Below are 14,387 nucleotides of genomic sequence, written 5' to 3'. Positions count from 1 at the left end.
TAACCCTCAGTTTGTTCTCCATATTTATGAGTCTCTTCTGTTTTGTCCCCCCTCCCTGTTTTTATATTATTTTTGTTTCCCTTCCCTTATGTTCATCTGTTTTGTCTCTTAAAGTCTTCATATGAGTGAAGTCATATGCTTTTTGCTTTCTCTAATGTCACTTAGCATAATGCCCTCCAGTTCCATCCATGTAGTTGTAAATGGCAAGATTTCATTCTTTTTGATCCCCAAGTAATACTCCATTGTATATATATATACCACATCTTCTTTATCCATGCATCCATCCATGGACATTTATGCTCTTCCCATACTTTGGCTATTGTTGATAGTGCTGCTATAAACATGGGGGTGCATGTGTCCTTTCGAAACAGCACACCTGTATCCCTTGGATAAATGCCTAGTAGTGTGATTGCTGGGTCGTAGGGTAGTTCTGTTTTTAGTTTTTTGAGGAACCTCCATGCTGTTTTCCAGAGTGACTGCACCAGCTTGCATTGCCACCAACAATGCAAAAGAGATCCTCTTTCTCCACATCCTCGCCAACATCTGTTGTTGCCTGAGTTGTCAATGTTAGCCATTCTGACAGGTGTGAGGTGGTATCTCATTGTGGTTTTGATTTGTATTTCCCTGATGAGTGAAGTTGAGCATTTTTTCATGTGTCGGTTGGCCATCTGGATGTGTTCTTTGGAGAAGTGTCTATTCATGTCTTTTGCCCATTTTTTCACTGGATTATTTGTTTTTTGGGTGTTGAGTTTGAGAAGTTTTTTATAGATTTTGGATACTAACCCTTTATCTGATACATCATTTGCAAATATCTTCTCCCATTCTGTCGGTTGCCTTTTAGTTTTGCTGATTGTTTCCTTCTTACAAAGGCATTACTACCATTATGGGGGTCCCAATCTTATGACCTCATCTGAACCTAAGTGCCTCCCAAGGGCACCACCTTCAAATACTATCACTTTGGGAGAGGGTAGGGGGTTAATATATGAATTTGAGGGGGATACATTCAGTCCATACCACCCTGGTAGAGATCAGGTTTCCTATGGATGTGAGGCCTCATGTGCCCCCTTTAACTTGTCACTGAAGACTAAGGTTTCCTTTGCCTTATTCCAGCAATGACTCATTATCTTAAGACAGATATTAAAGGCTCAGGATGACTTCTGATAAGGTTATCCAAGTGCCCCCTCCCCTCTCCTCTCATCTTCTGTGCAGACAGCTGGGAACATGCTCTCCTTGGTGTTTGGCCAGTGAACAAATCACTTTTCCTCCAAGGTGTCATCTCTGGAAGAAAAGCTATAGTCAAGAGAGAAGGAACATGCATGCAGAGCATCCAGAGGTGAAGCAGAGCATGGGCTACATGCAATGGGTAACCTCTACGCCCACTGTTTTCGGCCTGGTGGGCCTGTGGATGCCCTTGGCATCAATGAAAGAGCCATCAGCCTTGGCAAATGTGGCAGGGAGCTGAAGCATACATGAGGGACCCAACTCTAAGAAATGAGCCTGGTACCAGGATCCTGGTACCAATTAAGTCAGTACCATTTTTAGGTTCCAAAAATTAGTCATAAGTTCACAGAGTTGCAACGAAAGACAATTTTTATTAAGCATTGGAACTGTGATTATTTCAGTACAAAGCGCCTGTGTTAATCTGATTGCAGCTTCCCACAGTTGGAATGCCATTCCCTTGGGTTTCCCAAACATGACTGTGGAGGAGATGCAGGGCCTGGTCATCAAGGCCAAGGCTTTGGCTTGTGGCTTAAGACAGAACAGCTTCTTACTAGATTGCACACCATGCTGGAAAATGTTTCTTGGCAGAAAAAAGATATTCTAACTTGCAGCCTCTGCAACATGCCTGCCCATGGTAGAATAGGTGTGTGCAAGGTCAAGCAGGGTAGGTGAGGACAGTGGTCTCCTGCTGTGGCCTGGCTACTGTTACATATTAGCACACTGGGGATCACAGGCTGCCGCTGAAACACAACTTCCAAGAAACAGGTTGTGCTCAACAATCCCAAACAGAACTTATCAAGAAAGAAAAGAAAGTACCCACCCCATTCTTCAACCCCTACTCCAGGGGATTCTGTAAGCATTGGAGTTCCCCTGGCCATGCAGGCCTCATTGGTCTGTCTGTCCCTCTTCTCTCAAGGTTCAGTATGAAAATCCCACTGGTGTTCATCCAAGCTGGACTGTTCTGCAGACATGAAATAGTTGATTTGGCCTGGTGTTAATTCATCACGGTCCTGGAAAGCCTCTGAATCTGGAGATCCCTGGCTTCCTACTTCAGTAGCTGGCACCTGCTAAGAAAAAGGGGGACAAGGTGAGAAGCTCCCTTTAGTTCAAGTCAGCAAGCTACTGAGAAATATCTCTTTGGAACACACGCCTACAAGGTGCTGCTAGAAAGTGCAGCTGGGGAAAACGGGGTTCCTCTCCACTTTCATGTTTCAACAGCATCTTGCCTGAAAGACCAGCAAAAGTAGCACTGGACTCTCCCAAAGTTGTCTTAATGCCTAAGGCTACTGAGTTCTGTGTCTGGCCCTCCCTAGTCCAGCTTCTCTGCCAGTCATGGCTAGCTGAAGGCTTGGAAGGTCTCTTCCTGCCCCTACCCTTGGACCTTGCTTTTACACTGCTCAGACTAAGTAACTTCATTGCTAAGCCTCACTTACCAGTGAGGTACTTGGCCCACTTGAACAATGTGATGGTAAAGGTAACAACAACCCACTCTAAGTTGTATAGTGGGGACGAGGGTCAGACACAAACGTGGTATTACAAAGAGTAGGCTGGGGGAGCCTTTTCTGTTTAAGGAGGAAGGATCCCTTGGGTTGGGTTTTGAGGGTGATGTAAGATTTCAAGAAGTACAACCAAAGGGGTGGAAGAGAATACAGAAGAACAGACAGAGCAGGGCTGGGCTATGGGAAGAAAGATTGATATGCTTGGGGACTTGGGGACAGGGAGTGCCCAGAGGACAGTGGAAATGAGTCAAGGCAGGGTGTGGGGAGCCCCTGAAGTCTTGTGGACAAGGAAGCTCCCACATGGTCCTGCCCTTGGCCATTCCACTGCATTCTCCCAACAACCTCCCAGGGGTCCTCCCTTCTCCACTTCCCTGAGATACCTGTTCAGCTTTGTCTCAGCTCTGCTTCTAAGGACCCATCCAGACGACAGTGCCTCAAAAGCAGACATGATGAAGGGTTTAACCAGAGTCTGGCTTGGTAACTCAACTACAGGGTCCACTGAGCATCTGGTCTCTTTGCATGAGAAGTCCCTCTCATGGATCAACTTTTCTGAGGACTGGCAGTCCAGTTGGTCCAGGTGTGTATGTGAAAATAATCACACTTTAGCCATTTAAAATAACCAAACTCCCTCATCCTGCCTTGGTCTACTGTTTTTTTTCCTTTTCTTGTTCTTGATAGTTTTAAAAATCAGAGGTTAGACTCCATCAAGGTTTCTAAATCCAGAATCAAAACACCTTTATAAGTGCTTTTAGTCATATTGAGAATTTATGGTCCCAAGGGGCTTGCTGGGAGTGTACCTGGGAGCAAAATCCAATATGTGACTGCCATCTGGACCAGCTGCTAACACTGCCCTGGAAACATGACTATTACAGACAGTGCCCAAAGTGGGGTCTGTCCTGTCAAATATGGAGCACTCTGTGGATGAATACCAAGCACATTCCATAGAAGGACCCTTGTTTATTTTCAGTACAAGGAAACATACTCATACTAGGCTCTGGACTTTGTACGAGGGAACTAAAGATCCACAAGTTCAGAAAGGGGCCTGGCCTCTGGCAATGATTTCAGCATATGGCATGACTCACTTTGCCCAGGTAACATATGTTTAAGAAGTTTCCATGTGAGATTGCATTTAATATACATGAGGACAGCGCACTTTTTCATGGAACCCTGAAGAGAATCTTTTTACTCAGCAGTGCCTGCCACCACCATGTGAGTAACCACCCTCAAATTTACTGAGCTTTGAAGCCTGGATTTCACACAGATAGCATACTCCTGTTGTGTGTGCCTTTTGGGGAAAAGACCCAGCCTCCATACAGAACCCCTGACCTGGGCTGGGGAGGAGAGGAGAAAGGAATTGTATACCTGGGCCCAGGTGGCTTGGTCCTGCATAGTGGCCTGCTCACTGGAAGGATAAGTATTCACTTGGAAGTAAATGTGATACTGTGGATCTGGTAGCTGTTGCCAAAGTTGAATGTAATCCTGTGAGGTCTCCAGGGTGACTCAGTTTGAGTCAGAATTTATGGGAGACTCAGAAAAGCTGGTAGAGGAACCTGTCTCAGAGCCGGAACTATACAGCAGTGGCAGCAGATTGATGGGGGACCCCTGCTGGTCCTCAGGAAGAAAACTGAAAGAAACATGTTACAGTGACGTGGATCAGGGAACAATGATGACCCAGGAGCCATTGCCTTGCTCATCAGTAGGTGCTTATGGCACATTTCGTTTTGGTGGCTAAATCAGGATTCACTGGTTTGCACTCTCACTTTGCCTGAGTAAGATTCCATTTGCCACATTAAAGTGAATGTAAAGATTGAGATTAATTAGTCTTTTGTCTCAAGTAGTTTTATTTGTTTTACTTGGACACTCCTGGCTCTGCCACATGCCTTAATGCAAGTTACTTTACCCACCCAAAGTCAGTGCCTTGTCCTTTGTCACTGAAGGAGCTGGTAGCTGAATGGGGGTGCCAGGCCAGTTCCTCATTGCAAGTCCAGCGCTCTCTCCAAAACACTATGTCTGGGGCTCTTGGGATAAATAGGGACTTCCGAATCTGTACTTTCCACAACTTCCTCAAGTGGATTCTGATCAGGCCAGTGCAAAACATGGCACTAACCCACCTACCCCACGTATCAGGGTCACTGATCCTACAGGAAGGCCCAGAAGGAAATCTGGAGCTCTGGGAGGCCCACACAGAGAACTGGCATTCATTCAAAAATATTTATTGGGCATCAAGCATGTGCTATATACAACCCCTTCATTGCTGAGCAGAGTCTTCTCTTTCTGGAATTTGGGGCCACAGACTATCACTGAACAAAAAATGTGTTCATGTCCTCATACTGTCTCCAGGGCTTAGTCCTTCTGTGATGTTAGCTCTTTGGAATTCATTGGCCATCAAGCAAATGTTTCACGCCCACTTCTCTCCCACAGATTGTCAATTCATGGAGACCACTTCATCTGATCTGTTGTGATCACCAGATCCCAGTGAAGTGGGAGAAGAAAGCTGAGAGCCAGAAGTTATTCAGATATGGGCACTCAAGACTTCCCTATAGATACCCTGTGCCATGAGTCTGGGCTTGGGTGGATGAAGCCAAGAGATTTCAAGATTTGCATGCTAATTCCCTAGCTTGGGGGTGTACTCATCTAGGCCTTCTATTTTCATGGAGACTTCTCTGTTCCATCAATGCATGCTTGGCCACACACTGTGAACACAGAGGTAGAGAACCAGTGGCCACAGAGCAAGATGGGTGGGAGCATGCTGCTTTTGATGAGGGCACTTTTGGTGTCCTGTGGACAAGTCACTCATGGTTTTAGTCATGGCGTCCAGTCACAAGGGGAAAGCAGGGATCTTAGCCACTGCCACTGTCCCATGCACTTCTTCCCTCTGTCATCTTCGAGGCCCCCAAGGTTTTCATCTTGACAGTAGTCAGGGGGATGTTGTCCAGCCATTAACTGGACAGGAACAACGACGGGCTGGTTCTGCATAAATGTAACAAGGTCATCACAGAGGGACACAGCCATGCCAGCCTGGTTTAGCAGGCGTATTTGCAGCATCTGGTTTCCCACAGGATCTGCTGCTACAGGTATTGTTACTGCCCCTGCACATGTTGCATCCAAAGGAAAGAGATGACAGTACCTCAGTGTCTGCAAGAGCCCCCCAGAGATTGCTGGAATGCTCCCCCTCTGTTCTCCTGAAGCAGAAGATGACTGGCCCTGCATCTCTGGGCTTGGTCTGGGTAACTATCTTACTTGTTTGCTAAGGCACTAGTTGCAGTCATGCTCTTGGCTAAATAAGCTACAATTCAGAACATATGTACATGTATGTGTGGATGTGTGTCCAGGTCTAGTTAGTCAAGATTTTTTTTTTTATCTCAGGTAAATGAACTGCAACCGAGTAGGCACTACCCCTCAGGAGAACCAGGTGAGCCCCAATTTTCATGAAAATCAAATCTCTTTTCAGCTACGTAGTTAAAACAGTCTTTCCCTACCTGGTTGGAGGCATCACAAGGCTCCTCAAGCTCCTCAGGGAATTTGAAATAGCGGGAAGATGAACCACAGGAAAGGCTGGTGTCCTTGAAATCTGGGAAGGGCCCCTCCATTTGCTCAGTGCGCGGTTTCTTGGGCACTGGCTCCAAAGACTGGGGCTCAGGACAGTGAAGGTGGTGTGAGGTGGTTGGCTGCATCTGTAAGGACACAGTATCACAAAGGTACTATTCAGGAGCCACACCTTTCCTCAGGGCATGGAGCCACAGTGCCTTCAGGCAGGCTCACAGGAAGCCCTGGTTGTATATAAGGCCGTCTGCCATTGCCAGAGCCCAGCTGGGCCCATCTCAGCCACTGCAGCCAAGAGACAAAGAGCAAAGCCAGATGTCACTGCTGAATACCACTCCAAATGTCCCATGCCATCCTGGAGCAGCTGCTGTCACTACTAGCAGGCCCTACTAACTCCTTGAAAACTATCAAGGTCCCTTTCTCCTCTCCCTTCTGCCTCTTACTTACATGGAACTGGCCTCTGATCTGAAAGCCAGAATCCTCTGTTCTCCGAAGCTGCTCCTTCATCATTTCCAGTGCGTCTTGTAGGCTTCTGATCTCAGCCTGCAGCATCCGAGTCTTTTCTTCCAGCTGCTCCCTAAACTTCCTCATCAGCCCCAGTTCCCGTTTGTTGATGTACAATGCAATTGACGGTAGTGGTTCTAATAGCTGTGGGGAGGAATTGCTTGTGGTTCATAGATAGGGACACCAGGTTCTCCAAATCCTACCATATTGCTTTATTTCCAAGTTTTTAAAGACTGAGAATGTGAATGATGTCACTCCACTCCCAATTTCATTCGTTACTAGAAAGTCTGAAGAAATGGTTACAGAATCCAGGATTTCTAGATCAGAAATGGATCATGGGAATCATTTAGTCAGATTTTTTGCCTCAAAACATAAAGCTATGGAATTGGCCCCAAAGTGTGAAGCCGCCTGCCCAAAGTCCTTAGTGGAAGACTCAGAATGCAGTGAGTCATATCACAGATGAGGCATGTGGGAAACATCTATCAGATGCCCCTGTTGGCAATGTGGTAAGAGGAATGGTCAACTTGCACTTCCTTTGTTCCAGGTGCTCTTATAAGCACTACAAAGAAATCCACAGATCTGACCTTCACAATGTCCTCTAAAGTAAGTGCTGTCCATACAGTTATAGTAGAGGTAACAGGGGCCTGAAACAGACCAGAGGAAGGACACATACAAATGAAGGGACATATTTGAGAGAATTTAATAAAGTGGACATGGCTTCTCAACTAGCTAGCTAAGGGGGCAGGAAAGAGGTGGGGTTCTTGGAAAAAAGCTATCTGTGAAAGCTATCGTTCGCCTGATCTGGGCTAGATATTGTGTGTATAAACAAGATGAGAGAGCCACAGTGTCAGTATTAATGACGAGAAAGTACATACGCATGCGACTACTAGAAAACAAAAACAAAAGTCTCTTCTGTGGCCTTCTATTCTATACTGTGGCCTTAAACCCCTTTATGGCTAATGGAAGCACACAGCTGAATTATTAAAGAGAGACAGAGGAAAATACATGCAAGTTGTTTTTCTCACTTGGAATAAAAAATCATATATTTTAAGCCATTGAAAATTGTCCAATTGTCCTTCTTTTGTTATATAGTATATAGATCTTCATATAAGAAATCAGGCATTCAGTACACCTGGGTGGTTCAGTCAGCTAAGCATCCAACTTTGACTCAGGTCATGATCTCATGGTTTGTGGGTTCTAGCCCCATGTTGGGCTCTGTGCTGACAGCTCAGAGCCTGGAACCTGCTTCAGATTCTGTGTCTCCCTCTCTCTCACCACCCACCCCCCACCCCCCGCCACACATGCTCTAATTCTCTTTCAAAATAAATATTAAAAAAAAGAAAGCAGGCTTTCAATAAACAAATGAAATGAAATGAAATGAAATGAAATAAATAAAATAAAATAAAATAAAATAAAATAAAATAAAATAAAAAGTATAAACTCAAGACTGGAAGCGACAAACCTTATAGGTTATCACATCCACACTCCCATTCTCCAAGCAAGAATCTTTGCTGTCTTTGGTAGATGAGCTACCAAGCCTGTCTCAAACTTTTCTGTGGAAGGTGAGGAAGCTCACCACCTGGGGAGGTAACCTAACTCATCTAAGAAAGGCTTTCTTGAGAGGAATGGAAAGTTGCCAGTCCTGAGCTGCTAGCTCTCCACCCTAGTTTGATCCACTGGAGACTTGTCTTCCACTTCAGGAACATGATGGCTATGCAGCTACTTGGATCAGGCTGTCCTGTCCCTTCCCAGCCTCCCTTCTCCAATGCCTTCCACTGTGACTACCTCCCACTACTGACAATATGACATTTTTCAGCCTTCCTCCATCCTGTCTCCATCTTCTGGCTACATTCCAGCCTGTCAATCCATGGCACCCCAAAATAAGCCCAATAAGCCCATGTACCACATGCAGAACTTTATTATGCACACTCATTGCTGGTTATTTTGACTATTTTAAACAAATATTATATTGAAAGTTTAGTTATAAATTCATTCAAAGCAGAAGAGAAACGTCAACAGTGGAAGGGGAACCACAGCATTTTGGCATAATAAAGACATAAATAAGGACAAAATGGATTTATACAGAAATTTTCTTTTAAATTGTTCAAAAATTTTTCATAGCAGTCCAAAAATCCCTGCAAGGCAAGCAGACCATTTCAAGATGGAGAAACTGACATGCAGGGATGTGCCAAAGTCACTGCACACTGTCTTCTATCCCTCAGTTCTTCTCATTACAATAGGGAGTGACTCATCTTAGGCTTCATAATTAATGCACACAATTCCATGTAACAAACCATAAACTCATTACCTTGCCTGCCAATCCTGATTTTAATAATCTTGTCTATTATAAAAGATGATTGTCCAAATCTGTCATTACGTACACAAATTTGAGGATAGAAGAGCAACAGAGTAGTTAATCCAAATGTATTGATTTGGCCTCAGACCATACATCAATGTTGACATTTGAAGGTTGGCTACATCTAACATTCTGAAAGGCATGCTTCTAGCCTAAAAAAAATTCCATTGGAGAAACCTAGCTTGTGGTGGGGAGGTGCTGCTATGGTAAGCAGGAAAGTCATCTTTCTTGGAGATGGTTAGCATTCCCTCACAGGTGATAAGGAACAGTGCTTTAAAGTACTGCCTTTCCCAAGGGAATTAAAATCAAAAGTGAACTATTGGGACCTCATCAAGATAAAAAGCTTCTGTACAGCAAAGGAAACAATCAATAAAACTAAAAGGCAACCGATGGAATGGGAAAAGATATTTGCAAATGACACATCGGAAAAAAGGCTAGTATCTAAAATCTATAAAGAACTCACCAAACTCCACACCTGAAAAACAAATAATCCAGTGAAGAAATGGGTAAAAGACATGAATAGAAACTTTTCCAAAGAAGACATCCGGATGGCCAACAGACACATGAAAAGATGCTCAACGTCACTCCTCATCAGGGAAATACAAATCAAAACCACACTCAGATACCATTTCATGTCAGTCAGAGTGGCTAAAATGAACAAATCAGGAGACTATAGATGCTGGTGAGGATGTGGAGAGATGGGAACCCTCTTGCACTGCTGGTAGGAATGCAAAATGATGCAGCCACTCTAGAAAACAGTGTGGAGGTTCCTCAAAAAATGAAAAATAGAACTACCCTATGACCCAGCAATAGCACTGCTAGAAATCTACCCAAAAGATACAGGAGTGCTGATGCATAGGGCACATGTACCCCAATGCTTATAGCAGCACTTTCAACAATAGCCAAATTATGGAAAGAGCCCAAATGTCCATCGATGGATGAATGGATAAAGAAGATGTGGTTTATATATACAATGGAATACTACTTGGCAATGAGAAAGAATGAAATCTGGCCATTTGCAGCAATGTGGATGGAACTGGAGGGTATTATGCTAAGTGAAATAAGCCAGGCAGAGTAAGACAGATACCATATGTTTTCACTCATATGTGGATCTTGAGAAACATAACAGAAGACCAGGGGGGAGAGGAAACGGGGAATAAAAGTTACAGAGAGGAAGGGAGGCAAACCATAAAAGACTCTTAAGGACTGAGAACAAACTAAGGGTAGATGGGGGTGGGGGATAGGGGAAAGTGGGTTATGGGCAGGGAGGAGGGCATTTGTTGGGATGAGCAATGGGTGTTGTATGAAAACCAATTTGACAATAAATTATATTTTAAGAATGTTTAAAAATAAAATAAAATAAAATGTAATAAAGTAAAATAAAATAAAATACTGCCTTTTCTTAGTGGATAACCTTCCCATTTGGCCCAAACTTTCTCTCAAGCACAAGGTGTCTTTGCATATTTCACATTAAGAAAGGAACGGAGATTTGGTTTTACTTAGAGAATCTTCAATCTCCCTATTTTCTAGGGTCTACTGGATTCTCAGCAGAATAGGAAAATCCAGTATGACAGAAATGGTGATACAGTTAAAAAAAAAATAAGATGCTTTCTGCAAAATGAACCTGAGCACAAGAGTGGAAATTCAGGGTTTTGCAAGGTTAGTGGTCCAGACAAATACATGGAGCAAGACTCCCAGAGGTACCTCATCACTGATGCCACCAGCCACACTGAAGGATGAGAGGGCCTCCTGCTCCACTTGGTCTAGCTGGTCCTCCTCCTCCACCTCCTCCGCTCGTTCCACCTCTTCTTCTTTCTCTACTTGTTCCACCTCTTCCATCTCATCAATCTGACCCATCTTTTCCACCTCGTCCACCTGTTGCACCTCATCCATATCATCCACCTGTTCCACCTCAGGTTCGAATTCAGAGCTCTGCAAAGATGATGTAGCTGAAGAAGAAAGCACAGTGGCATTCATGACCAAGAAAGCAGAAGTACCAACATTATCAAAGATTTACTGATTTCTCTTTATTTCCCCTTTTAAGTCATAAAAACAGGAGTGTCCAGTTTTATTCTATGTTAAGGATCAGATGTGCCAGGTACCAGGAGTAAGTCAGAGCATTACTTAAAAATCTGTTCATATTTGATAAGGGGATGGAGAACCATCTATCATGCTAATGGTCAACAAAAGAAAGCCGGAGTAGCCATAACTTATATCAGACAATTTAGACTTCAAAATAAAGACTGTATCAGGAGATGCAGAAGGGCATTATATCATAATCAAGGGGTCTATCCACCAAGAAGACCTAACAATTGTAAGCATTTATGCGCCAAATGTGAGAGCACCCAAATATATAAATCAATTAATCACAAACATAAAGAAACTCATCAATAGTAATACCATAATAGTAGGAGACTTCAACACCCCACTCACAGCAATGGACAGATCATCTAATCAAAAAATCAACAAGGAAACAAGGGCTTTGAATGACACACTGGACCAGATGGACTTAACAGATATATTCAGAATATTTCATCCTAAAGCAGCAGAATATACATGGAACGTTCTCCGGAATAGACCATATACTGGAGCACAAATCAGCCCTAAGCAAGTACAAAAAGACCAAGATCATACCGTGCATATTTTCAGACCACAACGCTATGAAACTCAAAATCATCCACAAGAAAAAATCTGGAAAGGTAACAAATACTTGGAGACTGAAGATCATCCTACTAAAGAATAAATGGACTAACCAAGAAGTTAAAGAGGAAATTAAAAAGTATGTGGAAGTCAATGAAAATGATAACACCACAACCCAAAATCTCTGGGACGCAGCAAAGGTGGTCATAAGAGGAAAGCATATAGCAACCCAGGCCTTCCTAAAGAAGGAAGAAAGAGCTCAGATACACAACCTAAGCTTACACCTTAAGGAGCTGGAAAAAGAAGAGCAAATAAAACCCCAAACCAGCAGAAGACAGGAAATAATAAAGATTAGAGCAGAAATTAATGCTATCGAAACCAAAAAACACAGAACAGATTAATGAAACCAGAAGCTGGTTTTTCAAAGAATTAACAAAATTGATAAACCACTAGCCAGTTTGATCAAAAGGAAAAAGGAAAGGACCCAAATAAATAAAATCAATAATGAAAGAGGCGAGATCACCACCAACACAGCAGAAATAAAAACAATAAGAGAATATTATGAGCAATTATATGCCAATAAAATGGGCAATCTGGAAGAAATGAACAAATTCCTAGAAACATATACACTACCAAAATGGAAACAGGAAGAAATAGAAAATTTGAACAGACCCATAACCAGTAAGGAAATCGAATTAGCAATCAAAAATCTGCCAAAAAACAAGAGTCCAGGGCCAGATGGCTTTCCAGGGGAATTCTACCAAACATTTAAGGAAGAGTTAACACCTATTCTCTTGAAGCTGTTCCAAAAAATAGACATGGAAGGAAAACTTCCAAACTCTTCCTATGAAGCCACCATTACCTTGATTCCAAAACCAGACAGAGACACCACTAAAAAGGAGAACTATAGACCAATTTCCCTGATGAACATGGATGCAAAAATCCTCCACAAGATATTAGCCAATTGGTTCCAACAATACATTAAAAAATTATTCACCACGACCAAGTGAGATTTATACCAGGGATGCAGGGCTGGTTCAATATCCACAAAACAATCAACGTGATTCACCACATCAATAAAAGAAAGGACAAGAACCATATGATCCTCTCAATAGATGCAGAGAAAGCATTTGACAAAATACAGCATCCTTTCTTGATAAAAACCCTCAAGAAGGTAGGGAGAGAAGGAGCGTACCTCGAGATCATAAAAGCCATGTATGAACAACCCAACACTAATATCATCCTCAATGGAAAAACTGAGAGCTTTCCCCCTAAGGTCAGGAACAAGACAGGGATGTCCATTCTCGCCACTGTTGTTCAACATACTATTGGAAGTCTTACTCTCTGCAACCAGACAACACAAAGAACTAAAAGGCATCCAAATTAACCAGGAGGAGGTCAAACTTTCACTCTTAGCACATGACATGATACTGTATATGGAAAACCCAAAAGATTCCACCAAAGTACTGCTAGAATTGATTCATGAATTCAGCAAAGTTTCAGGATATAAAATCAATGCACAGAAATCAGATGCATTCCTATACACCAATAATGAAGTGACAGAGAAATCAAGGAATCGATCCCATTTATAGTCGCACAAAAAAAAAAAAAACATAAAATACCTAGGAATAAATCTAACCAAACAGGTGAAAAATCTATACACTGAAAACTATATAAAGGTTATGAAAGAAATTGAAGACACAAAAAAAGAAAAAATAGAAAAAGATTCCAGGCTCCTGGATACGAAGAACAAATATTGTTAAAATGTCGATACCACCCAAAGCAATCTACATATTCAATGCAATCCCTATCAAAATAACACCAGCATTCTTCACAGAGGTAGAACAAACAATCCTAAAATTTGTATGGAACCAGAAAAGACCCCAAAGAGCCAAAGCAATCTTGAAAAAGAAAACGAAAGCAGGAGGCATCACAATCCCAGACTTCAAGCTATAGTGCAAAGCTGTAATCATCAAGACAGTATGGTACTGCCACAAGAACAGACACTCAGATCAATGGAACAGAATAGAGAACCCAGAAATGGACCCACAAACATATGCCAACTAATCTTTGACAAAGCAGGAATGAATATCCAATGGAATAAAGACAGTCTCTTCAGCAAGTGGTACTGGGAAAACTGGACAGCGACATGCAGAAGAATGAACCTGGACCACTTTCTTACCCCATACACAAAAACAAACTCAAAATGGATGAAAGACCTCAACGTAAGACAGGAAGCCATCAAAATCCTCGAGGAGAAAGCAGGCAAAAACCTCTTTGATCTTGGCCACAGCGACTTCTTACTCAACACGTCTCCGGAGGCAAGGGAAACAAAAGCAAAAAATGAACTACTGGGACCTCATCAAAATAAAAAGCTTCTGCACAGCGAAGGAAACAATCAGCAAAACTAAAAGGCAACCGATAGAATGGGAGAAGATATTTGCAAATGACATATCAGATAAAGGGTTAGTATCCAAAATCTATAAAAAAACTTCTCAAACTCAACACCCAAAAAACAAATAATCCAGTGAAGAAATGGGCAAAAGACATGAATAGACACTTCTCCAAAGAACACATCCAGATGGCCAACCGACACATGAAAAAATGCTCAACTTCACTCATCA

At 42.7% G+C, this 14,387-nt stretch overlaps 1 protein-coding gene across 1 annotated transcript in view; it reads right to left on the bottom strand.

Moving 5' to 3' along the window:
- Nucleotides 1-2,132: 2,132 nt before the first annotated feature.
- Nucleotides 2,133-14,387, bottom strand: part of PASD1 (PAS domain containing repressor 1) — a 103,895-nt gene continuing 91,640 nt past the window's right edge. Inside the window, 6 exon segments of the mRNA XM_049643306.1 lie at nt 2,133-2,285; nt 4,083-4,344; nt 5,575-5,855; nt 6,200-6,394; nt 6,711-6,911; nt 10,828-11,076. Of these exon segments, the coding sequence (XP_049499263.1) occupies nt 2,133-2,285; nt 4,083-4,344; nt 5,575-5,855; nt 6,200-6,394; nt 6,711-6,911; nt 10,828-11,076 (1,341 nt within the window).

The sequence above is a fragment of the Panthera uncia genome, chromosome X, assembly GCF_023721935.1.
Source record: "Panthera uncia isolate 11264 chromosome X, Puncia_PCG_1.0, whole genome shotgun sequence".
Classification (NCBI taxonomy): domain Eukaryota; kingdom Metazoa; phylum Chordata; class Mammalia; order Carnivora; family Felidae; genus Panthera; species Panthera uncia.
This window is presented reverse-complemented; position numbering and strand designations above follow the sequence as displayed.